The sequence below is a fragment of the Leptinotarsa decemlineata genome, unplaced genomic scaffold (genome assembly GCF_025532065.1).
Source record: "Leptinotarsa decemlineata unplaced genomic scaffold, Ldec_3_MD MMD2_tig00000505_RagTag_RagTag, whole genome shotgun sequence".
Lineage (NCBI taxonomy): Eukaryota > Metazoa > Arthropoda > Insecta > Coleoptera > Chrysomelidae > Leptinotarsa > Leptinotarsa decemlineata.
This window is the reverse complement of record NW_027412549.1, coordinates 19617325-19638639: the sequence shown is the minus strand read 5'-3', so window position 1 is coordinate 19638639 and position 21315 is coordinate 19617325. Positions and strand designations below refer to the sequence as shown.

General features: G+C 32.2%; 1 protein-coding gene across 1 annotated transcript; it reads left to right on the top strand.

Moving 5' to 3' along the window:
* The first annotated feature begins 239 nt into the window (after nucleotides 1-239).
* eIF4H1 (eukaryotic translation initiation factor 4H1) lies at nucleotides 240-19281 on the top strand. Its single transcript, XM_023157010.2, has 5 exons — nucleotides 240-472; nucleotides 9122-9411; nucleotides 12804-12989; nucleotides 15898-16056; nucleotides 16122-19281. Exons 1-5 carry the CDS (start codon nucleotides 435-437, stop codon nucleotides 16268-16270), a joined length of 822 nt encoding a protein of 273 aa, XP_023012778.1. The 5' UTR covers nucleotides 240-434; the 3' UTR covers nucleotides 16271-19281.
* Nucleotides 19282-21315: the final 2034 nt, after the last annotated feature.

The following is a 21315-nucleotide window of genomic DNA, read 5'->3' as shown; positions in this document are numbered from 1 at the left end:
CTACCTTTATTCAAGGCAAATATTAAAAGTTCGGTTTCGTAGTAGCTGTAATTGATTGATTGCAATAAACGATTTTTAGGTGTTTTAATATATTTCATGATTTATTATATTCAACAGCAAGAGTAGCCAATATTATAACATAAAATGCCTTATATGTTTAGAGTGAAATTCGGTCTATCGACCGAGTCAAGGTTGGCAGAATGTTATGATAAATAAATTATTTTTTGTTTTCAAAATCACAAGTTGATTATTGTCAGACAATTAAAGGATCCCATATCATTTATATCTATTTTGCAAATCACATTTATTATTGTCCTTACAAATACAATATAAATTTTTGTATGATAAAACTATGGAATGACGTTGTTATCGTTAGCAGACGTTTTGTGAATTGTAGGACTCGGATTCAGTGCGCAGGCCCTTTAATGTGAAACATGGCCGGTCGCAGCGAGTATGATGAAAGGGAAAACAGGTAAAAATTAAACATTTACACTTAACCAGCCTGTAGTTATTGTATGTTTTCTGGTGATATTTAAGTCCGAATATTATTTTGTAATCATAAATTGATATATTGATGAATGCCAAGTGATATCAGTGATTTTCAAAGTTAGGCGGCAATGCTGTCCACGGATGCACATGCTTATTCTCGCCATTCAAAGAGGTTTCACTGCTTTGAAGTTATTTTATATAATAAAATTAAAACATCCGTAGTTTATTATGTATTGGTATCGATTGTAATGCATTATTTGCAATCTATATTTGATTACTTTTTGAATTAGTTTGTAGAAAATTTCAACAAACATACATGATTTCTTTATTCTAATATGCACCAGTGTTTTTCTTTCAAGCTTCAAAGTAGCGGGTTGAAAGTATCTATTTCATATGTATCTAAAGGCTTGACCAGGTTCATTAGCTTTGTCATTGTTTTATAAGAGTAAAGGAACCTATTTGGAAAAGGAACCTAAATTTGGTTAAATCAGAAAATAGATATTAATTATAGTTGATTTTAAAGTGCCTCGAATGGAGCAGTATGAATATCAATTATCAAAGGCAATAATGAATGTATTTTACTCTCAAGAATACTGTAGAAGATTTTATCTAACTTTGATAACTTTGATGATTACATTTATAGCAAGAACAACCTAATGTAGATGAAATTATGAATGTCACTTAAAAATACAAATATAATCCTGTAACAATTAAAGAGGATTTTTGTGGCTATTTTACATCTTAGGTTTCGAGTCGGAAGCATTCATGCAAGTGTTTTGAATTCAACAGTCTGAAAGTTTTGCGCCAATAATTCATAATAATAATGATGATTATAATGTCTCAAAACTTGTGAGACAAAACGTGTCATGGTTAGTAAGCTACCATGGCTGGTGTCTAACAAATTGTTCAATGTTTCCTGGTCTGTTAGCCGTAATCTGTAGGTTTTTTTACTTCACCTTTTGTCTGTTACTGTAGCAGACATTATCTAAGGCGATAGTCGAAGTGTGCTATCTTGTTGCGATATGCAAAATGAAAATAGTCCTGATGTGTTTGTACATATAATGGGACTAGGTGTCAGATGACCATCTGATCTTGTACCTGATTGGTGTCACCCTTCTTCAATTATTGGGAGAATCTTTGTGTTATGTAGTGCCGGTATCCATGACTTCTTGACAATTCAAGCTCTCTTCCCTGTGGTTGAAATGATTTTTGTGTTTATTTATTTCAATGGACTCTCTGAATAGCCTCAGATAGTACCTCTGGTTTTATCATTCGTTCGAAGACAATTTCAGGGCTACCTTCTAAGAGAGTATGTTCTGCAACTGCCGAATTATCATTTTTGACATAAAGGCAACTTCTTTTATAGTCAGTCAAGTGCGTTTTTAACACTTTTCTTTGTGATTCTGATGTGGAACAAACCACAACCACTGCTACTTCTTCTTTTATAAGGGTGAACACTTCAAATTTCCTTTTTTAACATTGGCACCACTTTCAATACCTAAAATAAGTTCCGAAACCTCTGTCCACATGTTGATAATTATAGTTAGGGAAAGAGTAAGTATCCCTAATTCTGTGGCTACTTCATTTCCGACTCTACTTGACAATGATGTTGAAGTTTCTACCATTGTCCCTATTTCAAAAGTTGAAATTTCAAATGAAGTACAGCTGCCGGACTGAGTCATGGCCAGTGAGAAACCCCTCAAAATATTTAGAACTTTTCAAAGAAAAACCAAGTCATGGGTTCTCCAAACTCCCCGCCTTCAAGTTCATCGAAATTTAATGTAAAAAATGTTAATTACTTCTAAAAATTATTCAGTTTTTTAAGACACTGATACATAAATTTGAATGTGATTCAAAAAAATATTATTCCTTTTGTAATTATGTGTTTCTTATGCATGTATTTATATATTTGTGTATACTCGTATGTCTATAGGATAGAATATGTTTATTTCATCACATTAACTACAAACAAGAATAACAATAATTGAACAATAGTTGTTGTTATACCCGCTGATTACATCTAAAACAATTATTATGGAAATAAAAAAAAATAAAAAACACATGTAACATATTAAAATATTAATGTCTCACAATTCAAATATTCCTCGATGGAGTAGAAACAGTGCCTTAATAGCGAGTGTTTAACTCTAGCTTTGAAACGGTTATAACTCGGACTGGTACTGTCTGTTGGTATTTTATTGTATAAATGTAAGTTGAGTGAATTTCGAGCTGATAGATCCAGTTTATAAAATTGAGGCCTCAGGTGTGCACCTCTTCGAGTATGGTAATTATAAAAGTCAGCATTTGTAAGGTACTTAGTATTATTTTTGTGAATCTCTAAAATGTTATAAAGTATGAAAATACATGGCAAAGGTAGAATTTTGAGTTTTTGAAATAGAGGACGACAGAGTTCTCTGTAAGAAACATTGGCTCTGATCCGGATTGCTTTTTTTTTTGGATACCAAAGGCTTTAATTGCATTTGAAGACTGACCCCATAAAAGTATGCCATATGCTAGGTGGCAGTTAAAAAGAGAAAAGTAAGTCTGTAATACCATACTTTGACAAATTTTCAACTGTCTTAATGTCTAGCTTGTGGTTAAGCAGCTCACGCTCAAGAGTTACCTTAATTCATCTGCAACACATAACATTTTTGTATAACTTGTGTGTCAATGAATTATTATTATTAAAAAATATTATTCATGATTAAAAATGACGCCCATACAAGTACAAATGATAAGATACAAATGGATGAATAAATAACTGATAATTGAAAAGTAACTTAATACTTGTTTCAAAGTGGTAAAACAAGAATAGAAATACATAAAATATACGAACGATATGAACAATCTGACAAAAGTCTAATCAATTTCCAATTAAAAAAAAACAACATATACACTTCACACATCTGCTTACACACCTATACGTTGAATATACTTATTCAGACGCACGCATATAATATACAGTAATACATAGTATAGTAAGTTGTACAAACCAGATTACATTTCAAAAGATTATTGATTTTTTTCCTTCGATGATGTCACTAATTGAATTTCTAGGTGCTTTTTGAAGAAAATATAATAGGGTTTTTTTGAATAGAAAAGAAATGTTGATGCTGGTTATTCTATATGAAAGAGAGTTGTATAATTTTTGTGCAATGTAGGTGTTATCTGAAGAAATCAGAATGATAAAGGTGTGCTTCTTAGAGCTTTGTTATATTTTATACTAGTACTATGTTGCTGTATCGCTGCTGTTCCAATTTTTTGACAGAATCAGAATTAACGAACACTGCTTTAAAAAAATTGTTCTACAGCGCCATCTAGTGGCAAGTTACAGAAAAATTGATAGCCTAAAAACCTTCTCTATGAAAAATTACTTATACATGTCAAGTTTCATTACGATCGGTTGAGCGATGTAGAAGTTTATCACTTACCAACCAACAAACATCCATTTTTATATTTTAGATAATTATGACAGTGGTGAATGCTGGAAAGTTTTCAGTTCACCTGTTTGGTATAATACATTTCAATATTTCTCAGGATAAAACTATGAATAAGTAGACAAGGTAATCAGTAAGAAACTGGAAAATATTTACAGACGTTGTGTATATTATTGAAACTACTTTTAAAAAAGTAAATTCAAATTATGTTGAAATGTGAGAGAAAGAGTAGTCCGTTCATAGTAGGTTAGCTTAAAAAAATGATGAGGTGCTAAACACTTGATTATCTAGGTGTTATTGAAAACCGAGGGTTGAATATTTGAGAACATGGAAATTTTATTATTTGCAATATCAAAAAGAAAGCTAAACTGCTCGAGAAGTACAAGAAAACTGGTAATATGCAGTACAATTATGAATTCAAGAGCCTTAGACTTGTCATCATAAACCAAATCAAAGCTGCATATGATATTTATTTAAATTCTATGCAAGAATCTGTAGTATCTAATCCTCAATCATTGTGGTCATACGTACATTCCAAGAATAGAACCTCTATTCCAGGTAGGATGGAATATGATGGCTTCACTATTGATTCTCCAGATGAAATTATAAATAGTTTTGTACATTTTTTTCAAAGTACATATTCAAACTCTTCAGTTGATGAAAATACTTTGCATCCATGCTTATCAATTTCAAATTGTTTTTATAATAATATAAACTTTGCAAACATCAGCGAACAGGAAATCTTGATTGCGGCACGTAAACTAAAAAATAAGTTCACTTCTGGTCCTGATAAGATACCGTCCTTTTTTGTAAACGATTGCATCGGTGTATTGGTCTATCCCTTACTGACACTTTTCAATCTCGCAGTTAAAAATAATAATTTTGCTGAATTATGGAAGATATAACGAGTTTGTCCCATTTTTAAGTCTGGAGATCCATTTGATATTCGGAATTATCGTCCTGTCTCAATCCTTTGCAAAACTTTTCGAAATTGTCATCTATAATCGCATACATTCCTCAGTTCGTAATATCACATCTCCGCAAAAACATGGATTTATGTCAAACAGATCCACCATAACAAATTTAATTGTATTGACTCAAAATGTCAGTGATATCTTAGATAATCGTGGTCAAGTTGATGTGATATATACTGATTTTGCTAAAGCATTTGATCGACTTGATCACATGATCAGTCTACAAAAACTCCACTAATTTGATTTCCATAATTCAGCAGTACTTTTCATTAAATCCTACTTACTTCAACGTGAACAGTTTGTATCTTAATTTCACAAACTACACTTAAACGATTTGATCTCCACTAACTTTATTGAAAATAATCATAACATGTTTCGCTAAAACATTAGCTTTTTCAAATGATTAATACATCCAAGCATCCTTACATTCATATTTATATACTACAGGTAACCACAATCGAGACTACCTGTAAGAAATTACCTGAATCTCTACATCACATACCTGCTCGATTATGCTTACCTAAAGCAAATTGCCTACCATCTACATCAATAATAATTCTTTATGGGTTTTTAAGAAAACAAGTTCAATAATGGTGATCTATTCAAATCTAATTGGTCATTCATTAGAATATTTGAATTTTTAAGTTTATTAATTTCCATTGCTTCTAAATGATTCAGTTTGAAACCTTTATTTTCAATGTGCAAAATTTCGAATTCTTCATTAAAGATGTGATTTTCTTCTAGAAGATGATTTGAATACGTTGAATTTGTTTTCTTGTTTACATAGCTCTTATGATGTTCCTGGATTCGATTCCTAAATGTCCTGCCAGTTTGACCAATATATACCTTAGGGCACGTTCCACACTTTAATTTATATACCCCTGATTTCTCGAATTTAGATGTCTTATCTTTATTATTTTTAACTAGCTTTCCCAACGTATTACTTGTTCTATATGCAATTTTAATATCTCTATTTCTCAAAAATGAAGCCACTTTTTCCGTTGGTTGTCCAAAATAGGTTAAAGCTCTATAATTTTGATTATCTACCTTATCAATGGGAAAAACGTCTCGCATCGCTTTTGTGTAGACTTTCTTGGCAAGTATTTTGTTTATTAATTCGGCTTTAAACCCATTGTTTACCGCAATTTGCTTGATGATATTGAGTTCTTTATCAAAATTATCTATTGAAAGAGGAACATTGACTAATCTATGAATCATGCTATTATAAGCTGATACTTTGTGTTGATACGGATGGGTAGAATCGTAATGTATCGTAATATCCGTATAGGACGGTTTGTGATAAATTGAAAAATCATGTTTGTTGTTCCTCCTACTAATTGTTAGGTCCAAAAAATTGATTGAGTTGTCTGTTTCTATTTCAATAGTGAATTTAATGTTCTCATGAATTTTGTTAATATCCCGATGAAAAGTATCTAATTGCCTCTTAGTACCTGTAAAACATACCAAAACGTCATCCACATATCTATGCCAATACAAGAAATTCTTAATCAAAGGATGTTTAAAGATTGACTTCTCTAGATTATCCATGAAAATTTCTGCAAGTAATGGGCTTAATGGATTTCCCATAATTAAACCTTTTGAGGAGGAATAAATATTGTTGTTGAATTGAAAATAATTTTGGTTGAGACATAATGACAGAAGGTCAATTATTTCTCGTTTTATGACTGGGTTCACTCTATTTTTATCTAATAATTCTATTACCAAAGTAGTAGTATCATCTGGAGGTATACTGGGAAATAGATTCTGCACATCAAAGGATAGTAATTTTGCGTTGTCTGGTAGAGATAAGTTCTCTATTTTATTGATTAAGTCATATGAGTTCCGTAGACTAAATTTTGGTTGGAAGTTACTATGGTTTAAGATGATATTGATAAGCCTTTCTGATAATTTCACTGATGGTGCAGTGACAAAGGAAACCACTGGTCTAATTGGATAACCCTGTTTGTGCAGTTTTATGAGTGAATATAATTTTGGCATTTGGGGGTTCATCAATGTTAATTTGAACTTTTCCCTTTCTGTAAAAAGTATGTTAGAATTTTTCAAAAAATCTTTCACTTGTCTTTGAAATAAATTAGTTGGATCACGTTTCAGCGTTTCAAAATTTCCTAAATTCAAGAAATCAAGGGTTCCGTTGACATAGTCCTTTCGATCAATAGCAACTACAGTATTGCCTTTATCTGCTCTAGTTAATATAACATTATTTTCGTTAATTTTACTACGTATTGATTTAACAAGTTTCAATTCATTCGTAAAAGTACCTTCTTTCAGAAATTCTGACTTTATGATATGTGACGCCAAATGTTTGTTATTAATGTTATTCAATGTCCCTCCTAATGCCATTTCAGTTTCTATTCCCAAAATTTCAAAGTTGTTAGTGCTATTTTTATGTCCAATGTTGTATTTGAAACCTTTTTCTATCAACCCATTTTCCATGTCTGTGAACTGAACTTTCGATAAATTTATGAACCTGTCATAAAATTTATGATTCGAGAAATTGTTTCTAATAGATAGAGATGGTTTCTGTGCTATTAGTGAATTTAGTTTTTTCTATCTTATAACGGCTATGATTCTTTTTATTCCACTTCTGTTCTTATTATTTATTAATGACCTCAATAATTATGTCCATTGTAAAAGTTATTTTTTGCATCCAAATGTAAAGTAGTGTCTTATAGTAAGAAAATGTCAGTCATCGAGTACAATTATCGAGTAGATATTATTTCACTGTCAAGAAGTAACTCAATTAAAGATCTTGGTGTATATTTTGATCAAAATTTGTCTTTTTCCAACCACATTCGATCAAAAGTAAGTGAAGCATTGAGAGATTATGGCTTCATAGTTCGCAATTGTAGATCTTTTTTAAACATATCTGCTCTATTGACTCTTTATGTAGCCTACGTAAGGTCAAAATTAGAATATGGCTCTGTTCTATGGTCTCCATTCTACAATTGCTATAATACATTAATTGAAAAAGTTCAACGTCGTTACCTAAAGTTTATTTACTTCAAATCTTATGGTATCTATCCTGTTAGAGGTATTCCATATGAATCTGTTACCATAACATTTAGTATTGAAAGTCTTCAATTATGCAGAAAACTTGCTGGAATAATTTTTCTGTATAAATTACTGTACAACAATGTAGATGCTATGGAGGTGTTTTCTTTTATAAATTTCTGTGTGCCTCATTTTAGAACTAGAAGCACAAAAACTTTTTACAGTTGACTGGCGAGAACCAATTTGTATCTCAAGTCACCTATCTTTAGCATTTGCAATAATTTCAATTTAATTTCAAATTTGTGTGATATCAATTTTGATTCCCTAGAATATATTGTTGACACTGCATCTCAGTATTTCATGGAGAAATTTTAATTTTCTGGTATAGTTTTTTTTATATTATAAATTCATTCATTTTCTCAAATTGTAACTTTGTAGTTATAAGGATCGATATAATTTTTTTAACATACTTAGTTAACCCTGTAAATGGTGCTATTATTATTATTATAAAAAAAAGTCGTGCAACGTGAATGACGTTATCTTGTCCTAAACTAACTCGAATAAGGGATTTGTTCGTTTAAATGGTTGCCTGTTCATAAATTCCTCTTGTATCAAGCTCCACGTTATTTACAAAACAAAAATCACTTTTATTTCTGAAAACCACAATTACAATACCAGGACACAAAATATTTTTCTATACCAGGTGTTACAAGAAAAACATCCTAAAATTCAGTTCTCTTCTGAGGGCTGAATGCATATAAGAAACTCACCAATGACCTTAAGACTTTAGGAAGTCTCATTATATTCAAAGTCAAATTGAAAAACCCCGCTTTCATTCACAATTAGAAACATATTTTCGCGTTTATAAATTCTTAACCATATTTTCTTTGACAGTACCTAATGTAATTTATTATTCTTGTTTTTATTTCCTGTGTAATTCAATTAAGTACAAAAAATGTGATATTTCTCATCTTTAAATTACCTGATGAAATCATGTTATTCAGGAATTAGGCTTGTGCTAAACGATCTTTATTATTTATCATCAATTTTTTGAAGTCAACTGGAAGAGCAATTAATAATTTATCAGTAAAAATTGGACGTATCAGTGGTTTTCAACTCATTCTCATGTGTCTCAACTTTATTTTGATCAACTTTTTATTAGTTGTGAGCAATGAATGCATTTTTTATTATTATTCTGTTACCTTTCAGAGACTATGGTGGAGGTCGAAGGGGTGGGGGGAGAAAACCCCTTCCAACAGAACCTCCATTCACAGCTTATGTTGGGAATCTTCCTAAGGGCATCATTCAAGGAGATATTGAACTAATATTTCCTCAACTCCACGTTAAGAATATAAGGCTCGTTATGGATAAAGAGACTGATGTCTTCAAAGGATTTGGTTACGTTGAGTTCGAAACATTGGATGACTTGGTGAAAGCTATTGAATTGAACGGTGACATAGACGTTGAAGGTCATATGATAAAAATTGATGTAGCAGAAGGTATGTTTTGAATGAGTTTAAATAGTTACTAGCTTTTGCATGTTTTATTATATCAAAATGTTTCAATACCGTTTGTCAAATGTATTGCGTTCGTGAGAAAACCAAGGGAGTTTATTTCATTATTTCTTTTTCTTCAATGATTTTGGTACTTTTTCTAGGTATTTCACTTGCAGCATTTTAGTATCCTGTATCGGACTGCTCATTTAGGGCAGGTGGTTCTTGCCAGCCGGGCCCTAAACTATGCGGCTCCGACTCTACCTACTCTCAAACAACTTATATACATACATAACAGCTCATTCATATTTCCAATTGCAAAAATGGTCGACCCTGAGCCATCTTTGCAACTTCTCGCTATTTTTTGAACTCAAAGGGGTCAAAAATATTATTGTTCATAATTATTGAGTTCCTCGAACTTGAAGGTATTTAGTTTTTTGTTCATCTTTGAATTACTTGAGCTCAAAGAATGATACTGCTTTTATTATGTTTTGAATAAATTATGTTCACCAAGCGATTAACTGAATTAGTGAATTTGATGCTGTATTTTTTTATGCAGGAAATAATGTCTTGAAAAATATTGAAGATATTTGAAAGTTATTTAGAAGCACCACTTCTTTGAAAGCGTTTTTGGCAATATCTTGTGAAACAACGCATTTTAAACTTATTTCAACCTTTTTCTTTAAAAAATTATTTAAATACTTAAAAAAGAGGAATGAAATAATGCATTCAACATTTAAAGGGATTCGTTTCTATTTCACCATTTGGCAACATCGGTTATAGTTAATAAAGGACAATGAATCTGTTACCTGTATGAGACAAACAAAGATGACATATTTTAGAGGCATGCTGTTCTGTTTACTTATGTTCCGAGTTCCGAGACATTCTGTGATATATGACATTTTGTGCACCTAACCTACCTTCCTCTATATAAATTGTTGTTTATGTGGCTTGTGGAGGTGGTATTGAACTATAATTTATATTTTGCCTTAATTGTTGATTCATAAAGATAATTTTCCTTTTTTAAAGTAGAATATCTAGGTACGTATAAATTATTTCAACTTGATATAAGCGCTGTTGCCAATCTCTGAATTAGAAACAAATCCCTTTAAAAATTAAAACCCAATATTTGAAACACCAATTTGAATACTTTTTGAAGTGAATTTGAAAAACGATAAAGTCAACGTAAATAATACCAAAGATTAAAAAAATAATACATTATCTGAAATTTCCAATTTCTAGAAAGCCAAATATCTGAAAATTAGATAGTTAAAAATATTGTCATTAGTATTTTGTTCTTGAATGAAGGGGTTAGCGAAATGAATACAATATACTGTAAACCTAACATTGACTCAAAATTTCTCAAAATATTTTAATTTAATAACAGATTTGGTTGCACATTTGAAGTTTGCTCGACCTTCTGACTTATCTTATTGAATGACAATAATAGTTTTAGCTGTTTATCCCATGAAAAATAATATTAGTAATTAAACTTTTGAATTATAATTACTTCAGTGCATGTCAAATGATATGTGAAAAATTTGTTTTTCATTGTACATCTAGCAACTCCAATTTCTATTTTAGATCCTTCATAATAATAATAATTTTCCCAAGAAACATAGTGTTTATACTAGGGAAAAACAATATAGAAAAAATTAACAGAAAGTTCAGATATTTTTTGGTTTTTTTAGTTTCATTTTGCTGACATTTTTCGGAGAATTTGCCAAAACTAATCCAATAAATGAATTGTTTTCCAATATTTGATCTAATATAATATACTTTGCATTTCCACTCGGATGTGATTCATTCATTGTGGCAAGTCATAATTAACTGATATCACGTCAGTTTTGATGATGATTTTAGTGGAATTATCAACTCGAATCAACTCAACTTAGAAAAACAACTACCTCCCCGGCTAATACCACGTTGGACATTGAATTATATCTGACAGACATTTATGCAAAATACCTCACAGAGATTAATCTTGCAGATGTTTCTCGTTCATCCAGCAGCAGGACATACTTAAATCAGTTGAGTAGATCACCTACAGACCGGTTTCGAGGTATTACCTCTTATCAGTGCAGGAAAGATTCCAAACAGCAGTGTGCTTGGGACTCGATGAATTCCAACGCTGATCCACTGCATGTATGAAACCTTCTAAGAGAAAGATTGTTAACTAGTAACAGCTCCATCTTGTGAACAAAGCCCCAAGCGTGACAGAAACATCCCAAGTGTATCAATTCTCTGACCGAAATCAAAATGAGTTTGAGTACTGTATCGAGGAGAGATACATTACATATAAGAAAATAAATATTTCGAAGGGATTGATATATATATTTTAATTTTTTGTCAAATATCAATTTTGACAAAGTAGGAGAATAAGAACATGTTCATGAATATTATATGATGAAATAGTAAGTTTTCATTATTAATATTTGATCAACATTTCACTATTCATATTATTGTAAATGTTGCACTATTGGACTTGTCAGAGACCTTTGACTGCATTTCCCACAGCATTATACTCGAAAAACTCACATTATGGTGTGAGAGGTACTCCTTTGGGTTTGACCGAAACTTACCCGAATAATCGTTTCCAGAGGGTTTTTTTAATAACAGCAGGGATGGGTTTTGGGCTCGCTTTTTTTATTTACATCAACTATTTTTACAACTATATGACAGAAAAAAGCTCTGAGAATTCTTGCTGGAATCGGTTTTAGGGATTATTTGATTACCGTGGCATAGTGCATCAGCAGTTCTTGCCACATGGTCGTACGGTCAATATAAGAAGTATTATCACAACACTGTAATCATGCCTCAGCCACCGTATTCACTAGGTTTGGCCTCCTGGAACTTTTTCCTATTTCCACGATCGAAGATTCCCATGAAAGGACGGCGCATTAGCTAAAACAACTGAATGTTCTAGGTTGAATTCAAGGGTTTTTACATATTTCTTTGAAAACTGCTCTTTGAAACAAATACTCTGAAACAAATACTCTGAAACTATTTTTGGCTATTTCACCATCATTTTGGAGACCTGTGAATTGACTACCCATAGCAAGCTTTTTTTTATGGATGACAGCTTCATTTGACAGTTACTTTATGTTGTTGGTTTCCTGAAAGATGTCACTGAACATGTCCACCTTGGTTGAGAGGAAAAAAGTACTTGTCCCACCCCTGTTTGGGTGCGAACCGGTACTAATTTTGCCTTTTGGCAGGTCATTTTCTTTGGCATTATTGTAATTTTAGTTTGAATCTACCAATGAAATCGTTTATTTTTCAACCGTTTATAACATTGTACTCGAACATATTTGCTCTCTATGTGGCACTTTTCCTTTATAAATCATAACGAGCCTGTTTACATTTATGTAGTTAATTTTTTTTACATTTCCTTTCAGGAAAACGCAACGATAGGGGTGGAGGATTTGACAGATCTGGGCGAGGAGGACGTGGCAGAGGAGGTGGAGGTTTCAGAGGTGATAGATATGGCAATGACGACTTTGACAGAAGAGGAGGGCCACCAAGAGGCAATTTTAATGACCGTGACAGAGCTGGTAACCGAGGAAATTATGGAAATTTCACAGGTAAAAAATTACTTTTTCAATAAAATTTTTATCATAATAATTATTTTATTATAATTGATATAAATTGGTAAAAAAATTGATTTGATATGGTTTCAAACTGTTTCTGTTCTGAATTTTATTCAAAATTGATTTATGAAATTAGCTACACTACATTAGTTATATTTAAAATTCGAAATACTCTTAGATTTGGATATGAAACATAGAAAATATGGGTTTCAGTTTCTTATATATTGCCGTAAACACATTTCTGATTTTAAGTTGTGTATGCTATAATTTTTTCCAAAGAGTCAGTATATTTGTTAATGAAATGTATGATTCGATTTCTCAACTCAAGTTAGCCTTGTCTCATTCAGCAATAGCACAGTTTTTATGAAATAAAATCCATAGATTTCTTGAAGTAGATTCTCTTGAGCACTCTGTCATATTGTCTCGAAATAACTTTTTCCATATGCAAAATCATTTTATCGCCACATATTGCACACTAATTCGTTTTTAACCATCACCTTCAAATAATTGATTCCTCAACCTGTCTGGTATCTATGAAATATATGCATTGCAAGGTCTGTTCAAAATAATGAGTTGAATGTTCAAATTTCTTGGGCTACGATTTTTAATTTTTTTTATGTTGGTACACTTATCTTGAACATATTTACACAGTTTCAGCTGCTTAACATGTTTAGTTTGTTTGTGAGAGACATAAAAGTTAGAAGTGTTTTGCCTATTCAGCGATTTTTTGCTATCAAAAACCTGTATCAAAGAATAGGGAATGTTCCTCCTGACGAAAATGAAGTAGTTTTCATAAAAGAGCTCTAAAACAACGCATTTTAAACTTATCATTTCAACCTTTTTCTTTAAAAAATCAATCAATTACTTAAAAAAGAGGGATGAAATAATGCATTCAACATTTAAAGGGATTCTTTTCTATTTTACCATTTGGCAACATCGGTTATAGCTAATAAAGGACAATGAATCTGTTACCTGTATGAGACAAACAAAGAAGAAATATTTTAGAGGCGTGCTGTTCTTTTACTTATGTTCCGAGTTCCGAGACATTCTGTGACATATGCCATTTGTGCACCTAATCTATATAAATAAATAACAAAACAACTGTTGTTTATGTGGCTTGTGGAGGTGGTATTGAACTATAATTTATATTTTGCCTTAATTGTTGATTCATAAAGATAATTTTCCTTTTTTAAAGTAGAATATCTAGGTACGTATAAATTATTTCAACTTGATATAAGGGCTGTTGCCAATATGTGAATTAGAAACAAATCCCTTTAAAAATTAAAACCCAACATTTGAAACATCAATTTGAATACTTTTCGAAGTGAATTTGAAAAACTCATGAATTAAACTCAAGTTTATTTTGTTCAAACTTGCATTTGCTGTAATAACCCAAATTGAGGAACATTCCTTATTTGCATAAAATTTTGTGTGAGAAATAGAATTATGTGCCAAAACACTTGAAATGTTGACAGCTTTTCACAGAAGATCAAGAAGATGTAACGGATCTATAGTTCATTTCGGTTAATTCAACTAAAAGCGACTTTACGTCACCGCGCCATCTCTTAGCGAACTTCTGCCACACACAACGGTAGTAAGATATATAGGGCACTGTTAAAGATCTTTTCCCATCAGCTTATTAGTTCAAGGTTAGATAGGAGGGAAATGGGGGGCGCCGCGCGTTTCACTTGTTGAATATTCGTTCTCGTTGTGAGGTTAGTTTTTTCTGTGTTGAAGAAAACGGGCCGTATTTTTTCTAGAGAGTGTGGTACGGAAATCGCAGAGTATCGAATGGTAGAAGATTGCTTTGGGTTTTCAAAGAACTGTGCATTCCACGGGATCTTGCACCCGCATATTTTATTTTAGGTATGGTAATTGTGATTGAAAGTGTTACTTGCTTAGTGAATAATGTTTTACGCCATGTGGTCGTGAGAGGTATCAGATCTCATTGTAACAAAATGTTCGTACTGAGACGCATATTTTATTATAGATACTCAAAATCAGAAGCCATATTACTGTCATCCAGCATTACTTGTGAAATACAAAATCGTAGCTAACTGGTGTTTCCAATTCCTTTTCTCGTCACCCTACCGACCGGCGTACCCAAACCCTGCATTCTAAGAGGCTCTTGTGCAAAGATATACATGATGACATTTGCACTGAACGCCTCAGCACATCAACAACCGATGAAAATGTTGAGAAAGTTAAGGAAATTGTAATGGAGAATTGTCGAATCACTATCAGAGAAGTTGCTAAGTATGTCGGCATATCGGTTGGCTCATGTCATGCATTAGCATCACACAGGAATTGTTGAGTGACGTTAACGGCGATCCAGATCGTCTTAAAAGGGTCATAACTGATGACGAATCATGAGTGTATGGTTATGACATACAAACCAAAGCCCAATCGTCTCAATGGAAGTGTATAACATAGTATAATTATTTGGTCCTCAGCCAATTAAATCTATTTTGCAGCAATAGAAAGAGTACAGGGCACAAATCATGACTACACTAATATTCTATGAGAATTGATCGTCCATTCATTAAGAACAAGCTATATTCATTTCAACTTATGCTTTCATCCTAAACCAGCCAATGGTGAAATCTCAAACTCTCGATTGTTGTTATTTTGTAGTGTATTTTTAATTTTTTTTTTCATTCATTTAGTGTTATGCTGTCTCTTAATTTTTATGAAGCAGTTGGTTCAATTTTGTAATTTCATTGAAATGATTTTTATCCTGTGAAATAAATAAACCAATTAAAAGCAGGTCTTTTCTCTTATGTAAGCCTCAAGATTTAAACTTGAGGTACTATAATAATCTCTGCTGATATCTATCACTAGACTATGAAATAAAAAATCATTTGAAATTTTATATCAAGTTCTGATAATAAAAATTGAACAGGTGATGATGGAGGACCTCATCAACAGCGAGGAGGCGGAGGTGAATGGAGTTCCAACCGTAACCGAGGAAATATGGGAGGACAAGGAGGATTTAGTGGTGGAGGTAGACCTCGCCAAGAAAGGAAAAGTTTCTCTGAGGATCTTCCTAACCCAGCACCAGGTAATTTTGTTGGTTCAATTATTTATCATTATTATATAATCATTTGTTTTCTTTTATTAATTTAGATACAAGCGGAAGGCCGAAATTGAAACTGTTGCCGAGAACAGTAAAAGCCCCTGTTAATGCCATAGCAGAATCGTCTCAGACTTCCTCTATATTTGGGGGGGCCAAACCGAGAGAAGAGAAAGTGGTGGAGGATGGTAACAACGTTTAATTTTTGTGTGTCCTTAATATTTAAGTTATTGTGGAAGGAAATTTTACATTTCGCAAAATGTAACCTGAATAAAACTACGTGCAGGCTGTTTTAAAAAAAGAACTACTACTGCATAAGTTGTTTTTTTGTTTCTCTTTTTATATGTACGAAAAAGATTTATTCACGCTGTTCAGTAAGTTATTCTATGTAAAGTTTTTATGGCGATCTTTTACTATGTTATGTAGAACTAGACGTGTCTTATAATTTTCAGGCACCAGTTTTAGATTTCATATTTGAAATTTTCTGATAATCGTGGTTCTCTCAAAACATACTGAACTTGAATATCTTGCAATCAATTTCAAACTGAAAAGGCATGTACGAAACAACGAATTATTGGAAACCTTGATTCTAATCAGTGATTCAATTTTTTTTCTCGGTTAATAATATAGCAGATGACGATGAATTGTGGAAGTGGAAAACCATGATTTGGTGAATAGGAGATATATCTTCAATTGGGTTATAAATTAATATGTATGGAATATTTCAATTATAGATTGAAAGTAGGCAAAACAGTTCAAATTGCAGGCACTCATTTGGAAGTAGTTGGTCATCATGAGTGTAGAGTAGCTATGCTGAAGATTGGAATTATTTAGTTGCAGAAAACAAATCCAGTCACATTTGTGGTTTGGGTTGCTCCATCATGTAATATGGGTTATATTTTCTCCAATATGTTTATAAACTGTCATTTGAAACCATAATGCAAGTTATATGAAAGCTATTTTCCGTGTTTTTTGACTGTAGTCTGCAGGTTTTGATGCCTGCCCTTTCGTCTACTACTGCGGTTGACATTTTCAAAGGCAATGTGGTAACGGTCGTAGTGCCTGTGTTGGTGTTCCCGTTGTTCCGAATGCATTTACTACGATGCTAGTATTTGACTCTGGTTTTATATTATTATTGGTAGAGGTGACTTGGGTTTATCTGAATTGGAATACCTAACCCTGTTTGTGTATAATATGAACAGGTAACCAGATTTTATTGATGTTCATTGCCTCTTCTTTTCTATTGGAATTATCCCTATGTTTTTGGATTTTTATTGTCCCTCTATATATTCTTGGATAGTTGAATTTTGAGTTTTATCTCATTCGAAGATTCAGTAATACACGATAAAACTCGCAATTACTATCCAAGTGTATATGGAGAGGCAATAGAAATACAAAAACAGGGATAATTTCAATAAAAAAAAGGCAACGAACATCAATAAGGTCTGGCTACCTGTCCTCAGAGGTACACAAACAAGGCAATGCCAATTGAGAGAAATTAAGCCACGCCCATTAATAATAATATAAAACCAGAATCAAATACTAGCAACGTACTAACATGTGTTCGGGCACCAACTCAGACACTGTGACCGTTACCACATCATCTACCGCGGTTCGAACGAAACGCCAGGCATAAAAACCTCCAGACCACTGCCAAAAAACCTGGAAAATAGCTTTTATAGTTATACCCTGCCGTTGAAGTTTACATTGCTTGATCATAATGTGATTTGTTACGATTATTTCCAAAATTTAAGTGTTATTCAGACACTTCTTTATCTGTTTGTGAACGTCTCATGTTTCTGTTGTTTCTGTTGCTGACATCTCTTGTCTAAGTATAAAATTACTTTTCTCAAAATTGTACTTTCAAGTTAGTGGTTTTGTATTTGGACAAAAGATGTCGGCACCAAATACAAAAGATTATCAGTAACAGAACTTGTCCTTCTTAAGTATAGATAAATAAAAAATATGAACACAATGACATGTTTTGAGTAATTATTGTTCCCAGCATTTTTATGAACATATTCAAATTGTCGGTTACTGGAATTAGATTGAATGTGTAACTCACGAAAATTGAATATTTAATTTTATTTTGAATCAACTATTTGGTAATATTAAAAAGTTATATATAGTTATATAGGAAAAATTACGTTAGTTCCATCGAGAGAACATCTCCAGATTTTGAGTAAACTGATTATTTTATAAGTTACCAGCTACCATCATGGTTGCTAGAGGGTGAAGTTTTGCAGACAGTGTTTCTGAAGTAGTTATTTTAGGATCTGAAAATGAATTCGGCGTAAGCTAATATATGTGAAATAGAAGTGTTTATATAGATCAGATAAATATTTCAAATTATACTGACAAGGTGAAAAAAATGACCATCTTGGAGAGTACCCGTGTTATTTGTAATATATCTTATATTTTTTAAACAGGAATGGAGTACATATTTTGTTTATTTAAAACTGCTACTTTTCTCAATTCAAAGTCGAATGTGAACCTAATATATTCAGATAAACATTAATAATCAAAAAATCTCAGAGTAAGAAAGTATTGATATGAATTGAAATATTCAGATATTGTAAATTGTTTGGGAAGTAATTCCGGTCTACGTACAAATTCATATGAATTATGTTCGCTTCAAAATTGTTGTTTGGAGAGGCAAATTGCTCATCACTTTTTTCCAAATCATCAGTTCAGAAAGCTAACCATAAATTACATGTTTGACTAGGCCTTGGTATAAATATATACTTTCAAAAACATATTGTTATAACAAGGAACAAACTGAAACATTACTATTAACAGGATTTAAAATTCAGCTTACGTTGGAACACAATTTCTTTGTAATATAACATTTATTATCAGTACTGTATATAATACCAAAATATAAAGTTCACTTTTGAATTGATTGCAAAGTGTGTTGAATAAGGTGTGACAGATATTATGCAATAACAATTTTCTTTATTATAAATTTACTAAGCTTCGTTTTATTTTCATGTATGTTTTGGAGAAGCTTCCATTACAAACTTTGACTTGAAATATTTACTATTGAAATGGTAGCATTGTAAAAATCCTAGGTACAAATTGTGATTTTTTGTATATTTTCTTAATTTTTACAATGCTATGGACGTTGTTTTTTGCACATATTGTGTGAATCATCAACGTCTGTGTATAATATAATAAAATAATGTCGAATTACACAGTTTGTTTTTCATTGAATCGGTGTTTTTTTTTCAGACTCCTTCAGCCTTTTCTATATCTTTATCTGAGAACGTGTATTTTCTGTGTACTTTCATTTTAGTTATTTATCACAAATGAATGGTAGTTGCAAACATCAAAATGCATATTGTGGCAATAGTGTTGTGTTAACCAGAACAAAGCAAATGAACTTGGAATTTATTTCAGAAAAACACAAATATTTACTTCCTAGGCTTCGTATATAGTTTTACACCTAATACACTTGCCATTTGAACTAAATAAGATGTTGGCAAAGAATATTACTGGAGTTTTTTCCCAACTACAAATTTTTTATTTAACACCTCGACACGTGTTTCGATCACCAAGTGATCATCTTCAAGAGGCAAGTGTAATTGAACCTCTGGTGTAGAATTAATTATCTGATCGATCCATGAATTACCTCACATGTTAAAGGGGCATATTTGCAACAAAATATTGATACTGGTGTTGTTGAGTTGGTGGTTGTCGTAGTATAATTTCTTAATTATTTTCTGATAGTCAAAATTATTGAAGACGACAAGTTACCAATAATTTATTTTTTTTCATGAAAAACACTTTGAATTTATGAAGTAACTTATGTTGAGAAAGAAGAAAATTGTTATGGAAAATTGTTGAATAACTGTAAGAGAAAATGCTGAGGATATCGGTAGGCTCGTGCCATTTTTTAATTTTTTTTTGAGAATTTTGGCATGGAGCGTGTTGCAGCGAAGTTTTCGAAAATTTCTGGATTTTGACCAAAAAATCCGTCGTATGAGCATTGTTCAGGAATTGATTAATGACAACGGCGATCCAGATTTGTTTAAAAGGGTTTAAACTGGGGGCAAATCATGGGTATATGGTTATAACAGTGAAACCGAAGTCCAATCGTCCCAATAGAGAGCCAAGACCAGAAAAAGCACGTCAAGTTCGATCAAATTTCAAGGTTTTGCTCACTGTTTTCTTCAATTACTGTGGCGTAGTGCATCAGGAGTTCTTGTCACATGGTCGAACGGTCAATAAGGAGTATTATCTTGAAATTAGGCGTCACTCATCAATTCTTGTTCGAAATTTTTTAATTTTTTAGCCAAAAACAACACCGTAATCATGCCTCAGCCACCGTATTCACCAAATTTGTCTCCTGTGACTTTTTCCTGTTCCCAAGATTGAAAAGACCAATGAAAGGACGCCCTTTTGCGACGATTGAGAAGATAAAATCCGAATCGCTGAGAGAGCTCAAGCACATCCCAAAAAGTGCATATCAGAACATCTTCGAGGATTGGAAAAAACGCTGGCACAAGTGTATTATATTTAAGGGAGCTAGACAGACCTCGTAGAAGAATATTTTTGATTCTTGAATTCAAAGTTTTTTCTTTTCCACCTTGACTATTCGATAGATCGTTTCCTGCAAAGCTATCTTGCTTCTCAAACATCCATACACAACATTTGAATAGTTTAAATTTGCCTGACATATAAACATATTGTCAAACTAGCTTTTAAGGTATGGACTTTTCCATAGATTTCAGGGAAATTTGCTTTTTGTGCCTTCTCTATCACATTTTATCTCAATGTCACATACTTTCTGCCAATATTCTCTGCCATTTTCAGAAAGCTACAGAACACTTATTGAGTCTGCTACATACAAAAAATTCTGCTGTTTTTATTGAATTTTTCAAACTAAGGTTCTTCATCAATAAATATTTAATGAACACGAATCAGTATGGGTTCCAAAAAGGCAAATCAACCTCAAATGCAGTGGTGACGCTTGTAAGTAGACTTTTGGAGAAGTTACGACAAAGGTATCAAAGTGGTTTGCACTTTTTTGGATCTAAGCAAGGCATTCGATCTTGTCAACCATGAAATTCTTTTAACAAAACTAGAACTGTACGGTTTCAGAGGAGTGGTACATGATTGGCTAAAAAGTTATCTAACAAACGGGATGCAGTATGTTCAAGAAAACAATCACACTTCGCTGAAAACAACAAATGATGTAGAGGTTTCCCAGGGTTCTGTTTTAGGTCCTCTGTTATATCTGATATA